Source organism: Danaus plexippus, chromosome 6 (genome assembly GCF_018135715.1).
Source record: "Danaus plexippus chromosome 6, MEX_DaPlex, whole genome shotgun sequence".
Taxonomy (NCBI): Eukaryota; Metazoa; Arthropoda; class Insecta; order Lepidoptera; family Nymphalidae; genus Danaus; species Danaus plexippus.
In genome coordinates this window covers 802,245-819,408 of record NC_083540.1, presented here as the reverse complement: position 1 = coordinate 819,408, position 17,164 = coordinate 802,245, and the positions used below count along the sequence as shown (strand labels likewise).

The 17,164-nt window shown below is 35.2% G+C and overlaps 2 protein-coding genes across 4 annotated transcripts in view; one reads left to right on the top strand and one right to left on the bottom strand.

Annotated features, from left to right (window-relative positions):
* Positions 1-255: 255 nt before the first annotated feature.
* Positions 256-2,190, top strand: LOC116779129 (unconventional prefoldin RPB5 interactor 1). The gene is made up of 4 exons (XM_032673307.2): positions 256-379; positions 459-702; positions 772-1,369; positions 1,560-2,190. Exons 1-4 carry the CDS (start codon positions 350-352, stop codon positions 2,005-2,007), a joined length of 1,320 nt encoding a protein of 439 aa, XP_032529198.2. The 5' UTR covers positions 256-349; the 3' UTR covers positions 2,008-2,190.
* A 219-nt stretch (positions 2,191-2,409) lies between these two features.
* LOC116778140 (rho GTPase-activating protein conundrum) overlaps positions 2,410-17,164 on the bottom strand; it is a 29,480-nt gene continuing 14,725 nt past the window's right edge. The window contains exons 1-11 of one of the 3 annotated variants that reach the window (XM_061529631.1): positions 13,768-13,847; positions 9,967-10,205; positions 5,761-5,885; positions 5,480-5,649; positions 5,252-5,357; positions 5,037-5,142; positions 4,602-4,761; positions 4,202-4,368; positions 3,837-4,014; positions 3,407-3,590; positions 2,410-3,103 (exon numbers count right to left, since the gene is read on the bottom strand). In XM_061529631.1, the coding sequence (XP_061385615.1) occupies positions 2,929-3,103; positions 3,407-3,590; positions 3,837-4,014; positions 4,202-4,368; positions 4,602-4,761; positions 5,037-5,142; positions 5,252-5,357; positions 5,480-5,649; positions 5,761-5,885; positions 9,967-10,205; positions 13,768-13,822 (1,665 nt within the window). In that variant the 5' untranslated portion in view covers positions 13,823-13,847 and the 3' untranslated portion in view covers positions 2,410-2,928. Of the gene's footprint in view, positions 3,104-3,406; positions 3,591-3,836; positions 4,015-4,201; positions 4,369-4,601; positions 4,762-5,036; positions 5,143-5,251; positions 5,358-5,479; positions 5,650-5,760; positions 5,886-9,966; positions 10,206-12,748; positions 13,060-13,767; positions 13,848-17,164 lie in introns of those variants that run through there. The other 2 variants (XM_061529632.1, XM_061529630.1) reach the window with 2 other exon arrangements.

The window sequence follows — 17,164 nt, the reverse complement described above, 5'->3', positions numbered from 1 at the left end:
AAACACGGAATTTGACAGCTAATGTAGCGTTTAGGAATAAAAGTATTGATTAGTCAATTTAAGTAATTTAAAAATTAAGGCTTGCATTCATTGCTATAATATTTATTATATAATAATAAACATTTTCTTTAAAATCAATAATGGCGTTTGATATTGTTATTGCATTGTATTGCTTAAGATTTTATATTTCGGGCATCATCACTAAATAAATTATAATTTTTCAACGTGAGTTTTATGTGTCAAATAGGACTGATATTTGAATTGAAATTTTGCAGTTGTCAATTTTCACTATTATTTCTAACTTTTAAGACTGTGTTTTGAATTTTTTTTTGTGATTTAAATTGTTATTATGAATTTCCTTAGTGATATCTATCAGAAAGTAAGTCTTAAATATTTCATTGTAATCTAAGATGTTTTTATAATGCTAATATGAATAAACATAATGCAATGTCTTACAGAGTTTACATGAAAACGAAAAAAATATTAAATTCTGGGAAGAATATTTACAAAATCTAAACACTCTCAACTTTGAAATCTATTCTGATAAGTTGTCAGTACCAATATTAGTACCTATTGGAAATAAAATATTATTTAGGGGAGCATTAAAACACACAAATGAAGTGACCGTAGCCTTAGGCGCGGATTATTTTGCTAAATGTTCTATTAAACAGGCTGAGGTACTGAGGCAGCACAGAATTAAAGGTATGTTAATCATTTTTTATTATCATTATAATATCATAACATTTATTTTGCTTTATAATATACTTTTAGATGCAAAATCAAAACTTGAAGAATATAATAAAGAGAAAGAATATCTTGAAAATCAACTATCTTTTGGAAAACAAAATGTATATGGTAATACTGGTCAGGACATTATTGAAGTTTGTACTGAAGAGGAAGATAAAGCGTGGAGGGAGCAGCACAGAGAGAGACTGAAACGATATCATCAGAGTGACGATAAGAAGAAAGAAAACATAAGTAAAGACATCTCCGACGAAGAACTGTGGATGAGGTTGGAGGAGTTGGAGTTACAGGAGGAAATGCAAAATGAAATGCAAAACTCAGATACTGTAGAGGAAACCAATAGTTATGAATCAAACTTTGATTCTTGTGTCATCAAAGAATCTGATGTTAAAGATGTCAGAGCTGATGAAGCTACAGAGATAGTCTCAAGAATAACGCACAATGTTCCAAAGCAAACTTCAAAGACAGATTTATTACAGCAAGTTCTCAACAGACAGGAAATGCTTTCGACTAAACTGACCGAACTCAAGAGTAGGGAACGGCCGGAAACTACTACAGAGAGTGAATTGTTGTCCAGATTAGATGAAATTGAACTCCTGGATGACCTGGAGGATGAAATGGATAGGTGATTATGTATTTTTGTATGTTATTGCTACAATCAGATATTATTTTTTAAATATTATTTATGCCATGGCGCCATTCACTTATCTTGATATCAGTTCTAGAAATAATGAAACCATATTTTTTTTATCATAATAATAATATTGTTATCATGTTACTGATTTATATAAAAATTTTTGTGTTCAAATTTGTAGAATAGATGATATATTAGAAACTGCTGAAGATGAAGATTCATCAAGAAGTGACACTTCCAAGTCGAGTAAAAGTGTGGCCTTCGCTGACGAAGATGATGGTGAGACATTGGAATTAACGTTCACACATACGGATGTGGAACCAGATATGACACCGTATGATCCAGAAAAGGGTATCATGAAGCCGAGGGATATTTATGTAGCGTATGCAAACCTATTTAATAATGGAACAACATCCATATTAAGAAAATCTAAATATTTGGATAAATCAGCCAACGTAACAAAGGAAATGGAAGCGCCGCAAGCAGTGAATAAGAATGCTATTACCGATACGGAGAGACAAGAAATAGTTGTGAGGGATGTTGTTGAAAAATCTGCATCTCCAGAAAATGTAACTGCCAGTGCGAGACCCACCAGCCTCTTCAAACAGAAGCGACAGCAGAAGTCTTAAGTCAAGCTAAGATAAGAATTCCTCGTTTAAAGTTTACATTATACTAATACAAATCTTTAAAATTCTTGTTTTCTACCTTTCAACATTTACACAATTAAATCCCTTTTATTCAAATAGAATTTTTATTTTTAAACCTTTCAAAGATTATGAAGGTCTACAATAAATACATTTTCACAGACTAAATATTATGTTTCATTTATTATAAACTTAATTTGGCGCCAAAATAAAACAGTGTCTGTCATTGTTGCTAGAGGGATTGACTCGGTGTGTTTAGATGCTTACATCAACTATGACACTTGATTAGTTTAGTAAATCAATAAAGTTTATCAATCGATTTCTTCGATTTAATCTTTGCAGTAGAAGCGGTTGTTATTCGCTAGGAGGTATAAAATGATAAGGCCATTTGAATAACGTTTTTTTTTTATTTGTGAAGTAAATACATTTATAAAATAATAACATACATTTGAATAGATAATACACCAAGTCAGTCTTCGCTCGTCTCGTATATCGGTAAGACGTAACAGTAAACTATTTACATTTAAATATCATACATAAGGCACCAATACAACAACCATAGTGTAGCGAACGCGAATGGTAACTCGACCGAACCGGACACGATGGCACTACGCCTCGAATATAACAAGAATACAGCAGCCTCGGAAACAACTGGAATAGAAATCACTAAATACAACTAAGTACAACTCGATATAATGAATATTTGGCATCTCATTCACATTGTTTATACCATACTAAATGCGTTAACTGTCAAATTAACACAGAGTATATGCATATGAATTTACAATAACCGTCACTTATGGATTCTAACACAGCACTCGAACACACGATAGCTCAGCACCGTACTGTCCCTCGGAATCTCGGGAATCTTCGCTTGGGAGAGACCACACACGGTCGACCTGCGATTCAAGTGTGATTGTTCCTCCTGTGGGGTCCAGGTTTGCGGTGTGAGGCTGCCAGCAGTGAAGGAGGTACGCACCACAGACGGTCGCACCATCGCATCAGAGCCTCCGTCACGTGGACACTGTTGGCCGCCGTCGCCAGCTGAGTCTCCAGGCTGTCCGATTGCTTGATGAGGAGACTGAAACCAATACACATATTACTTAGTCGGCAGACAAAGCGATTAAGAGAGCGTCGGTTAAAATAATATTGTTAGTAAATTAAAATAAAAAGTAATTTAAATGCTCCCACGAGAACATAGCACGGAGAGACGTGTGGAAGTTTTATATGTACGAGTACATGAAGTAGAACCGGATTAGACAGATACAAGATGTATCAGGGTCTTTTAAAGGGTTCAGGTTCCGTTGCGGATTTAAATGGCTGCTTCCTTCCTGACCTGAAGAGTCATTATATTTATGATTATCGAGTTGGCCGGGAGTCTCACCTGGGCGGGAACAGGGCGGGCGCTATGATCATGGCTACGTTGTGTTCGTTCATCTTGTTGGTGTCGGCCATGGCGGCGATCTCCCGCACCAGGCGCAGCACCTCGCGGAGTGTGGCGCGCTGCTCGGCCGGCAGCAGCAGCACGAGGAGGTTCAGCGCGCGGCCTTGACTGGCGCCCGACAGTGCTGCGGATAAATGTGATGTCCAAATGTCAACTATCATGTTGCAGAACATATTTCTATGATTCTGGTGAAGCTGTTAGCTGAAACACTTCTATTTTTCTTAATTGCTGAAGTGAAGCTTTACTGATACAAAAAAAAAGTCGTATAATTTTAGACTGAAGTCAGGAGGTTTCTACTCAACAACAGGATATTAGTTGGAATATCAAAATATATTTCCCAACATGGAATGCTTATTAGTTGTCAACTCACTGTATGTCTGGTAGAAGAGTCTCATGAGCTCCTGTGTGAGCGGCGGCTGGGGCAGGGAGCGCAGGAGACGCTTGAAGACGGCGGCGAGGTCGTGACCCGTGGCGCGGTGGAGAGCTGACTCCACGGACGAGCGGTCCTCGTACCACTGACGCTCGATCAGTTGACAGAGCGCCTCGATCTGAGCACGGAGGACTACAGTGAAACTTGTGACGAACATGAATAGCTACTGACTCATATAACAACGGCCAAAAACAATACAGCTTCCTAGCTGCTGCCGTGCACCTTAGCTACTATTCAGTTCACTAAGTAATACAATGGATTTCAACCCTATCAGGGCTCGAATCTCCCTGAGTCGGTCCTGGTACCTTGTGCTTGTTGCCGGGGACCCTGAGCAGGCCGGATTGTGCGGCGCGGTCCCTGAGCGCGGAGGCGAGCGCCCTCAGCACGGCCGGCACGGAGCTCCACGTCTCCTCCCACAATAACATATCCTTCCTCAGTAACGTCTCCAGGGACACGCCGAACACGGCTCCTTCTGGATAACATACATATTGTTCGTGACGCGTGCGCTCATTACGTATAACAAGTGTTTTCAGCAATCACGGAAGATAAAATGTTTATATAAATGTTTGAAATTATTAGAATTAATATACAATTTTTGATATTCTCTTCATATTATTTTGTTTTCCTCATCAGATCTTCCTGATTTTAGTGAGAGCTACAACTACATTGCTCCCTCAACAACAACAACAACACTCAACAACGTACCTTCTTTCCTCTTCTTCTTGGGCGGCTTCCTCTTGTGGAAGGGCAGCGAGTACCGGTCGAACAATGCGGTCAGCTCCAGCCACAGCAGCGGCTGCAGCTTCTTCAACTGAGGCTCGGAGACCGTCTCTATGTCGACTGTGCTGTCCACTTCCGGCCACTCCTATATATAAATGTGTGAATTAATTTTTCACACAAAAACTATTGCAGTTTAATGAAAAAATACTGAAAGAAGTTGACATTTCATACCTATATCAGATATCATTTTAATTTTTTATTGTATCAAATAGACCAAAAATGATTATAAAATGTCAGAATCGGTCGATATACAGCGATGGCTTAGAATAATAGTTCCTTTTATATGTTCATTAAGCCTGTCAGAAATTCAGAAACTTAGATCAGTTTTTATGTTTGGAGATAAATATGAATCAAGCTGACCTCCTCGTGGTCCAGCATCTGTCGGTCCAGATTGAACTTATGTTCGAAGCTGAGCGGCTGCTGAGCGCTCGCAGCACTCTTGGTCCGAGACACGGCCGTATGTTTTCTAAAACAACGACAGTTTGACTTGAAGAATCATAGAAACCTGATGGAACTGCGAGGAAACATGAAGCGAGAGCGGTATCGAGAGTCACTTGCTCTGGCAGAGAACTTACATGAAAGGATCGTTGCTCTTCAGTATGGTGCCATTGATACGTTCCTTGCCAATCCTGGGACCTTGGACGGTTCCATATCTCTGGTATCCCAGAAGCTCGATACCTTCTGTAACATAAGGTATAGATATAGGATCATGGGAAGCATCTTGGATGAATTATATCTTAAGTGAAATTTACGTGACTACTTCAAGCGACGGAATGTATAAAATATACCATGAATGCGCTCACCAGTATTAGATGCTATGTCGGCCCAGTGCAGGTCATTGGGTTTGAACAGCTCGTGGCATGGTCTGGGCGGGGAGTGAGCGTTAGGTCCAGGAGGAGAAACGCGGATTCTACGGGCCGGGGCTGAAGGCGTGCGGGCCAGGGGAGCGTGGGTTCCCACTGGGTAACTGTCGCTGGAATCAGATATTCCTTTATCAACTGATTGCTTTATAGTTTCCCATAATCTCACTATCTACTAACTAGTTGACAAAATTATCAATAAGGTCTCAAGTAAGTCAACCTACACGAAATCTGGAGGCGTGGCGGTGTCTGCCCACTCAGTGGGGGGTGAGCCGGACCCACCGCTGGGCAGCGAGTCCAGAGAATCGGGGGTGGCACTACGGGAACGAGGCTCGCTACCACTAGAGTTCTGAAAAGGAACACAAAGTTTTTATCATCTAAATAGTAATGTGATTAGAATACAACCGAACATGTATCCAGTCAGCGCGTCGTTCGCTCCTGACCCGCTGCTGACTGTTCACGCAGATATTAATTTTTCAAAATAAACAATAATGAATTCGTCACAATAGACGCGAGCTAATTGTTTCTTAACGACGTAGTTTTTGTGTAATAGAAATCGCCCGTGAGAAGTCAGATGCATGAACATGTCGTAATTGAAGCCAAACGAAGGGATGCGATTGTTTTATCTAATGGGAAGTGAAATTTCTTAAGCATTACGTTTTATTATTTTGGTGTGTGTCATTGCGTTATATAAGAAATGAAAGCTAGCGTTTAACGCCGCAGATTTAAAACTTTAATGACAAAGTTATGTTACCTCTGTACTGAGCAGATTTATTTAGAGATTTAAGGTAGGCAATGCAAAACTTGTTTCGGACATCTTTCATATTCAATGTATATATAACGTCACATAAATCAGTAAAAATGTATCAGTATGTTTAGTCCAAGTTGTCGTCGTCACGATACAGTTTACAGTTAAGAGTTTTTTCATTCGTAAATATCGTCACATCATAGTATTAAGGTAGGTTATTGAATGAGAAAAGGGAAACGCTTGTATGTAGTGTTCGATAGCTACATTTACTATGCATCCGCGATATAGATGATGGATGGAATTAATTTGAGAGTGCGTTCAAATGACTGTTGGATCACGTCCCGCGGCTGCACTTCCACGTAGGTTCATGATTTGTTTTAAAGACTTCTCTTCCTTGAACCGGGAGTCGTTCACCTCCTGGCTGTTCCAGTCGAGAGGATCAAGGAATATAAATTAGACAAAAGGTTAGGGAGGTATTTCGTAACGAGTCTATGGTTAACGTTTTATGCAACTCCTTAATAAAATACAACTATTACAATAGAACATGTAATTCCTATAAACATGTTTATATTTATTTTTAATTAACAGTTTTTGGTTCCTTGTTTGTTTGGCTCCTTTTCCCGGATCCTATCTACCAATGTACTAGATTTTATTAAGTATTTTATTATAATATAAATCAAGTAGTATTATTATAACATTATTTAAACATAGCTATAAATAGTTAAATTGTATTTATAATTGGCGGCCGGAAAGGGAAGTTATATATTAAATAAGTAGTGGTTCATCAACATACAGTTCATGACCCGCGCATCACACTAGTCACTACAGATAATAAATATTTTAATAATCTCTGGATATAATTGTTTAAACTATGGTATTTTTGTTATTTAAATATAATACTTCAGCCTTTTTTATTTATTTAAAAAATATTGAATATGAATAATGATGTTTCTGCTTTGAATTGTATTTTAAATTTTAAATTATTTTACTTTTTATATAAATATTTTTATATCATAGTTATTTATTCTCCACAGACATTGTTTATTTCTCATATGACGATCTAAGAGCTTCTGTCAATTTATTTGATTGCAAATATAGTGATCGTTGATTCGTTGTCGCCAATTGAGATCAAGATTACATACAACCGGACTGCACCATTAAAACAATTATTAATAAGCGAAAACTGAACCGTTTGTCCTTTTTCATATATTAATTCAAGAGCGTAATAATTATCACGAACACATTTCAACACAGCATCGCGTGCCACGCTTCGTCTCCTTGAAGTTTCGTTTATTAAATGTGGTAACTGTTTTGCTTGAACTATTTTTTTTTTTGCCAATACATTATAAGGTGAATTGGTTAAAGGTGTGTAGAAAACCGCGTAGGAAGGATCCCGCAGATAATATTTTAGTTCAAGGTGTTTATGATCGGCTGACATTCTATAGAAAGATAATTATATTATTTTTAGATTATTAATTAGAGAAATAAAATTTACTAGCGCCCAAAATTCTTCTAATTTACGCTCGACTGAAAAAAGCACATATAAAAATAGAAATGTGAGGTATAAAAATAACAATAAGGCCGCGTTTTTAATGATTTTAAGTATGCAATAGTATCTACACGTTTAAGATCTTTTTAACACATTAAAATGTGATATTTTATTGTTACAAATTGATGAATTTAATTAATAATTTGTGGTTTTTCTAAAATATGACCGCAATAAAATAACTTTTTTCCTATAATTAATCACATCTACAAATTACCAAAGCGTCGAGATAGGATCTCAACAAGGCCAATCTCTTGCAGTTGACCATTTTCTCGTACAGCTTATTCCTGACAGCGTCACAGATCATGGTCGTGGTTCCCTGGCCTGGAGCCCGTGAGCCGTCACTTCACCAGCGATATCACACCACAAACTGAACCAAAACAGCTTCTCTTTTGAAATTTACCGGACGCTGGCCAATTTACGCGGGCACGTCCGCTTCGAATCGCCTCGTATTAACGAACGATGCATGTTATACTTTATACATATTTTATATTAAAATTGTTCTCTCAAAACACTAACAGAATCTAAGCATACGACGTACGACGTTTAAGTTTGGGCGCCATTTTGTAACTATTTATTTTTTTAAGTTGTACCTAATTGCACATTTATCTAACGAGTTTATTCTTATCACCTATCCCTAATGTCTCGTCGTCGGACAGATATTTTCTAAGTGTTAACAGTTTCTCGGAAGCTTGTAATCGTGTTGCACTGTTTCGGTATTAGCAATACGTTTATAATGTATTAAAGTGGTTCGTTGTTCCGTCATGTTTAATGTACAATAAAATCTATTGTAACATTAAAATAACAAATGAAAACCATCGCATTAAGAACTTCGTGTCAGTGATGTGGTTTAGTAACCCCAATGTAAGAATGTCATTGATCATGATAGCTTAGTCGTCGCACTGATTTTTCCACATTAACACAATCACACTAACATGTGTATCTATATTGTTAAATGTGTCTGTCTGGTTAAGTAGAATGGTATATTTTTTGTTAAATCGTCGCTTAAAAATCAACCGGGATAAATTGCTTGATATTATCTAGAACTAGAAATCACGATGGTTATATACATACAATATATTTTTTAAATTTTTATTTTAACAAATCATAAATAAAGAGCGTCCGCGTGTTAGGGGACAGGCCGCACTCCATCGCTTGTAGCTAATGAACCAGCGTTTAAGTGATGCGGTCATAGGAAAGTGAATGCACGAAAATTGATTAAAGCACTCGAAAGCTTGACACGGAGTACCTTGAACTTTAAGAGAATCATGTTTTCTCTTAAATAATATTAAAAAAAACTAAATATATGATAAGAAGATCATTGATTAAGAATTAATATTAATAATAATTAAAAACGAAAGTTGAGTTGTTTCCCGTTATCCTATGAATATATCAATTTTATCATTAATTCATTATAATATAATATACGCTCTGAGTAACGGTGAAGGATAATTGAAGTAATAAGCACTGGCATCTCAAGGTTGTCCTTAGCACAAGTCCGATGTCAAGAAAAAAAAGTTAGAAATCAAAACTACAAAACTTGTTTATCTGTGGAGGCTAACGGTGCGCGCAGAATAAATAAACTTCAAACTTGACATACAGAACGAGTTTCAAATATCTCATTGATACTCAGCATACTACCGGATGTGACTTTATAGAGATTATTACTTAAAGGAATTAATTATTATGAATAATAAGTTTTATTAATCGTTCTCTTTTTGTTCTTAAATGTTTTTTTTTTTGTATTTCGAGAGAAAATATAGTCTTTCTAATGAATATTTTGATGTAAATATCCATCATACATACTCGTATGTCTTTCAATTTTCCTTAGAAATTTAACAATTAATTTTTATATAATTCTGAGCTTCTGAGAATTTAATCTATTTTTACTGTTTCCTTAAGAAAATAAATAATTTTGTAATATACTTTTATTGAATAATAAATGATTCTTTTTAATTGAATAGTAATATTATTAACCCGTATATGATATTAAAACAAGCATATAATGCCATAGTTCCGATTTAAATGTAGGTATTATTTTATTATAATAAACTGGAAGAGGAATAACTTAGCTTTTAGATGCTTTAAGTATAATTGATATGTTTTATGGTTCCTTATTAAATAACTTAGACTCACCTCCAAGTCTCTGAAGACATCTCGTATATCCGGTTTCTTGGCTCGAGAGGCAGCCCGTCTTCGTCTGACTGTTCTATTGAGCCTCCTCACTCTTCGCCTCACCGCCGCCGCCTGTTCCCTCGGCAGGGGTCGGACGGCCTCTCCGAGCTGAGCCTCGGACACCTCCAGCCCGGCCTGGAAGGGCGCCGCCAGGGACGCCAGCCCAGCTGATTGGAGCCATTCAGTCTCTAATTCGCCCTCTGTCGAATGATCGTCATTTAAGCGAAACTTGTAAAATTTTATTTTTCCATAGTTTGATTACATTCACAGGCTTCAGGACGTGAGTCATGTAATGTAGATGTATATCAATTATATGTTTATAACGCAATATTACAACGGAAGTCATGATTTCAATATGGCGATTAATGATCTCCGAGTAAAAAACAAATTAAAAAAAAACTTCATTCTCTTTATGATATATTCAATATATTTTTTACAAAGTCTTGAGAGATATTTTTTGTATTTCACAGAACGTGTACCGCGGTTTAGATAGAGACGAATTAACATATTTTTATATGTTTAAAAATTTGTCCATCCAGGTCGTTTGGAATATAAGTTCCATAGTGTCAAATTTATACTTCATTCATTGGTCTTATTTCCATTTAATACGACGTATATTTTTCCAAATAACTCATTATTATCGAGTCGAGTATTCGTTAACATTGATATAAAAAAAAAAGATAAAAACAATTTTGTATATTGAAAATAACGTATTTAATTTTAAATGAATATAATACCGAAATGTAATTTGCTATAATTCATCTGGCGTGATAAAAAACGGACACCATATATAGTTTGAGTAATATAGTTTTTGCTACAGAATTCGAGTGTTACAAAGAAGCCGACGTAAAAACTTATAAGGTTAAAGAACTTGTAGTGGCTCTGATGCGATCCTTACATACGTATGGCGAATAAACAGCAAATTGAAGATATGGAGATTTGAGAGCGTTGAGAGCGTGTACATTATTTATATGTATATTAATTCAATTTGGTAGAGTTTTAGCAAGATTTTCGATATTAAAAAGGGGTTATTTTTTGGTACCTCGTTCGACTGTGATTATCTTAGTATGAGTGGATGATTTAAATGAAACTAATATATTTTCGGATATACTACGCGGATTTTATTATTTTAAAACTACATAATCCCGTCATGTCATGACATCTCGTCTGCCCGTGATCACGGTTGCTGAAAAGTTACCGAAACGTCGGGATTATGTAGTTTTAAAATAATAAAATCCGCGTAGTATATCTGAAATATATTAGTTTCATTTAAATGAATAAAACTCGCGAAAGTCTTAGATCTCATTATGAGTGGATGATATCGTCACATATGATTCGATTTACTGACAGTAGCATCTACATGATAATCTCATTGCAATTGGTCAATTGAACATTATATTATTATAGATAACTTATAGTAAACGCCATTATAAAGATATTGATGAGCAGCGAAGTGCTCCTCCGTTCATATAAACTCAGTTTAATCGAACAAAAGCACATTTTAAACATCCTTAAGCCGCTGTAACTCACAAATATCTTGTGAGTCAGCACTCGGCGGTTAACGCCTCGCGTGCTAACCAGTCGTGTTGTATTATTGTATTTATTTTATGTATATATTGAATCTCTCGTGAAGATGCATTTTAAATAATGGCATATGTTTATGCTTTATTTCAAGTAAGGCTAGTTTCGGGTTGGCTAAGTACGTGGAACAGATTCTATTAGTTGTTTAGAGATTTAGGATATCTCGTGTATTGAATTGTTTTAGTTTAGTTATTGATTTCTATATCCTGATATCAGTTGAGGACTTTCCGTGCTTATATAGGGAAAGCAGAGTTTAGCGTGTGATCAATATGTTAATTCCTCTTTACTCTTTCCAGCCGAGACACAGGTATCAACTTTACTCTACTGCAAACGGGTTGGAGCACCCCTGTATATAGGTGAAGCCTTTCGCTAACAGTTTAGTAATTCAGTTTAGTAATATCGTGTTTCTGAATGAAGTAACTTAAACGTAATATTAAAAAGACAGCAAAAGCAAAAAGAATAATTGCTATATATTGAGACGTAGACGGTTGCTTCAGAATATCTTTAATATCAATGTAAAAGTTAAAATAAGTAGTTATAATACGAAGAAGGGAACTCTTTTTATGGTCACCACATCAGTTTAGAGAGCGAAGTGGTTTATTTTAGTCGCCAGGATGTTATTTGTTTGGTCGACGCTCTCCTATTTATAGACAGATATCCGAATGAGTGAACTAGTGCAGTGAAAACTATCAGCGATGGTATTAATAATATTGTAAGCTACGAAGAAAATCATTAAATCGCCCAAAACATATCCGATGCTGAGATTTTATGTTAAAGATACAATATCTTAAAAGTTAAAAACTTTAGCCTAGGATTACGGTTTTTGAACACATCACTAAATTGTAAAATGAATTCCCAAAATGTGTTATTTTAAACATGTGTAGCTAATGACTTTGTTTTATTACAAACACTTAAATATCTTTAAATTATGTATACCTAACGACAATGATAAAATATGCGAACTATACGATTCGTTTTAGAATTATAACATAACGAAGTTGTATTCGTAAAACAGCGTTTATACGGACACAATGAAATCTGAATGACCTAAAACGAATCGATTCGTCACATAATACAAGGAGTCGTATCTGCTGGTCGTCGGATGCTCACAGTGACTATAGACAAACTTTCATTGTCGACGTAAAAACAATGCTTCACTCACCGATAACGTATTTGGCGTGAAATCGACATAATGCTCCCATAACACACATTTACACAATTGTCACCCGATACGATTAATTCCGGTCGTAAAAGCCATCTATTCAGATCCTTTGTAATGAATCGATCCACATAAACAACTCGTCTGATTTCATTTCGAGTACGTGAAATGGGTGACGCGTGGGAACCTACGATACAGTGAGTTGGCATCGATTACGCAAAAATGACACAAATTGCGATATTTTTTTTTTATACACTAGTGATGAGTTTTGATGGAATTAAGGATGGCAATGTATCGGTAGCCGCGGCGCGTCTCTGACTGCGTGAGCACCGAAGATCCCCGTACGGTTTAATATGGTTCATATTAATAGACTGCACCGAATTTCCTTATTGACCTGCAGTAGCTGGAGCGGGGTGAACGAACCATTCATGAAATACCATTCATGAATTCCATCCAAACATTTTTGAGAACCTCTCATTAAATTTACAATGTTCATTGTTGAAAAAAATAAACCACATTTTTTAGACTCTACGTATTTTTAATTATTTTATAACTACACAATCCCGACCTTTCGGTTACTTTGCAGCAATTTGATCAACTTTGATCACGGGCAGACGAGATGAAAGGGATCATGTAGTTAGAATATAATAAACAACGAGTAGTAACCGACAAACTTAGTTACATTTAAATGAGTACACGCGGAAACCTTTGATATCATAATATCCATATCATATACGACGAATAAAGAAAGAGTGAGAACGTTAGTAAGTGACACATAAATAGAAGGAGAATCACATCAAAAACAATTTACATGTCAACATATATTATGTATAGACAAGCGTAAAGTCTAGACGAGTTAATTTTGTGTCGCACAGCTCGTCGAATGACGTTTCCCGACTCGTCATTAATTTAGGAGCAAAGTCTATAAAATTTTTGTGGTGTTTTAAACACAGTCGGTCTTAATAAATCGGTTCGGATGCATTTTGTATCGGATCGGAATTACTTAGTGTCAATCAACTTACCGCAATGGAAGAAGTTAACGTATTCAGCGGTCCCGTACTTCAATATCACGACCATTCCGTAAACTTTATATCAACTGATTAATTGCAATATATACGTTAAAACAATTGTAACCGATAGGCAGCGGACGCACTCGATGGTAGAAATAGACTGACCGTGTAGATGCCAATTACAATACAGGAGGACATCTTGATCCGGCGACAAACAAACATATTAACTAATTACTTAACTGTGATGTTAACTAGTTGTATGAAACTATTGAATAATACCATTAGCTTCAGTCTATTGTTCAATACTTACTGACTAAATCCTACTTACAATTCAAAAATCTATAATTATTAATAATAAACACTAAGATAAAAATATTTTTTTGTTGTTCCTTAATTATCCTACGAATTTTAGGACGCAAAATTGAAAAAATAATTACATATAATGAATTAATGAACGTTAAATGTAACTTGAACACGCTGGGAATTTTAAAGTTCGAACTAAATCAGATAATCTTTTTTTTTTAAGATTTTATAACTTTTTTAAATTTGCAACAAACGAAAAACCAAGTACATCGTTTAATCATTTTTGAGTTTAGTGAGGAATATTTATATATTATACAATCTAAAAATATAGATATATTTAAGTATTGTGTCTATTGACGCGTTTTCAGCTTTTTTATAATTTGTTTTTCTCCCATTGACGTACCTTGTTTATTATTACATTGACAGTTCATAAAATGTATATTTAGTATCACTTTATATTAATACCGTTAAAGTGTGTGGGAGTCGGAGCAATTATACTTTTGGGAGTCATAAGACATTTATTTAAAGCGTAGGAAGCAATTGCATTTTTAAAAACATGAATGATGTACTATTTTTACGTCGTATTAAGAGAAAAATAGGAACTTGACGTGTAGTATCGTAAGAAATCTAAAGGAACGAAAATCCAAATAAACACTTTTTCTAATTTTTAAAATTTTATTGTAAGTATCATGGTAGGTAGTAGGATATTTTAAGATTAAAATATTTAAGAGGAACTATATTCTGAGTGGACTTACCTTTAATCCTATGACCATTTTTTATAGCGTAGTTATGACAATTATTTAAATAAGCCTGACACAGTTTAAATCGATTGCAATGCTAAAAACAATCAGCTAAGGACACCGGTAAGGCGGTCAGATTTTGTCTGTGAAAGGAGGGCACTGTGTTAAGTATTCAGTACCTGAGGGGCATCGACAAGCACCAAGTTTCGTTTGACATACAGACATACATCGCAACATTGAATGAAACTGCTTGGGATATATCTAATTATCTCTATGACACTCTTCACCCACTCTAAATCCTTGACACACAGTAAGCTATAACATTATATGTTTAATTAGAAACTCCTTTACGATATCGGCTGTATGTAAATGAGCGATTGCTTCCATTACTTTTAATATAATCTGTTATCGCTGGGCAAGAGCTAGTCACATATAAACATAACGCTTATAACATCACAGTCACATATATAAAATAAAGGCTGTAATACTCTGTAGGAATATACGATGTACACTTTAATAATACATTATTTTCATTTAATATTCTAACATGTTCTTTAATGAAGATCTACGCGTTATTCAGAATATTTACTATCTAGATACGTCGCTATGTCAGATAAGGGGATACGTACATAAATTGATCAGATAAAATTATGTTTACGGAGAAACCGTGATTGCAGTGACAGTTTATTGCGAGCTATGAAACTTTATGGGCATAAAATAAAAACAAAACGAAATCATTTATTATTATTATATTTAGATTTACTTTTTAAAAATGATTTTATTTTCTACGGCTTAACATATATTCTTGGACAACAGACGTCAGACAGATTTAGTTATGTCATCATAATATAGCCTCTTTGATATAATCTAATCCTTGAGATAATTAGCCAGCGAGGGAACCCAAGCGGCAACAGTATCATCATTTGATTGATAAACACTTTGATAATAGCACGTAACTCTTTATATCGGACATTAGAATTATTTAAGGCGATTCTCACGATATAAGTCACGTGGGAAAGCTCAACCCCGTGACGGTTAACAACCTAGACCAGTAACCAATACGGAGCTATTGTTACAAGACGCTGGAACCTCTGGCTTACGTCATCATATTTAAATGTCGGTAAAAACAAGCACCATAGATACCATCTCTTCCACCCGATTTCTTTCACTGATTTCTGAAATCTTGGATAGTAAAGATATGAGCTATAAAAGTGTATCAAGAGGGTAATTGTATAGTTTAATTAAGAGAAAATCCACTGTTTATATTCCTTATCTGATACTTATAATGCGTTAATAATACAAGCCATTAGCAGATAACGTGAAGTGACACTAGTTTAAAAATGTTATCGTTCCAGTTATGTAGCTATATATAGGAGGCTGAATATGTAATATATTACGTATTGTTTTATTCTGAATGGTCTGGAGGAGACACCGGCGACGAGAATTCTAAGATGAATTCTCGTTGAATGTGGCTTGGACCTCATTTAGGATATGGCTTGGTGAAGTCTCGCTGGAGAGCTCCCGTGACAAGCTTAAGTCAAGGACAGCTTCAATGGTGATAAGTTACAGCGTACACTTGAACTACGAACACTTAAGTTCCTCAAGTCAAGTTCCTCAGTAGTTATCATATACATAGTTAATTATAAACAAGTCATTAATTTTTGATAAATAATTAAATGTACACCAAAAAAGGGTGATTAATATTTTTATAAAACGACTGATAGTTATCTGCCATCAAAACCAATGCTTAACATTATGACGTTACTAAGTTATATATATATAATAGTTTTATAATAATTCTGTGTCCCCGTGTTTTAATGTAGTAATATTTAAGGATATGACCTCACGAAACAGAAGTACCTATCGTCTGATAATTTTCACGAACACTAGAACCGCGTTGGTTTATATGCATGTCAATTTAATTTAATTATTATTAGTTCAAACTAGCGTTAATGTTCAAAACATAATAATTAGACTCTCGACTAGCAGAGATCTAGGTATCTAGAAAGATCAAATCTTTTGCATCTGTTGGTTTTGAGTATCATAAGGTTGAAATAAAAAAATAATGGAATATGACGAGGGTGAGTTTAGAAAAAAACCGGAGATAGCGACCATAACACAAATAAAGACTGTTTGTGACTTCGAAGACAATGTGTCGTGTGAAAGTTGAGGCTGATATTAGAGCGGCCGTGAGAATACAGGTGATTTGTCATTGAAATACACTTGTATTAGTTATTGTTAAAATTACTGTAAATTCAAAATAAACTAAGTTTAAAATAAAAATAGTACAAATGAAGTCGGTAAATTATTCGATAAATAAAACATTGACTTTTAGTTTTTGTTAAAAGTACCCAAATCGACTTCTA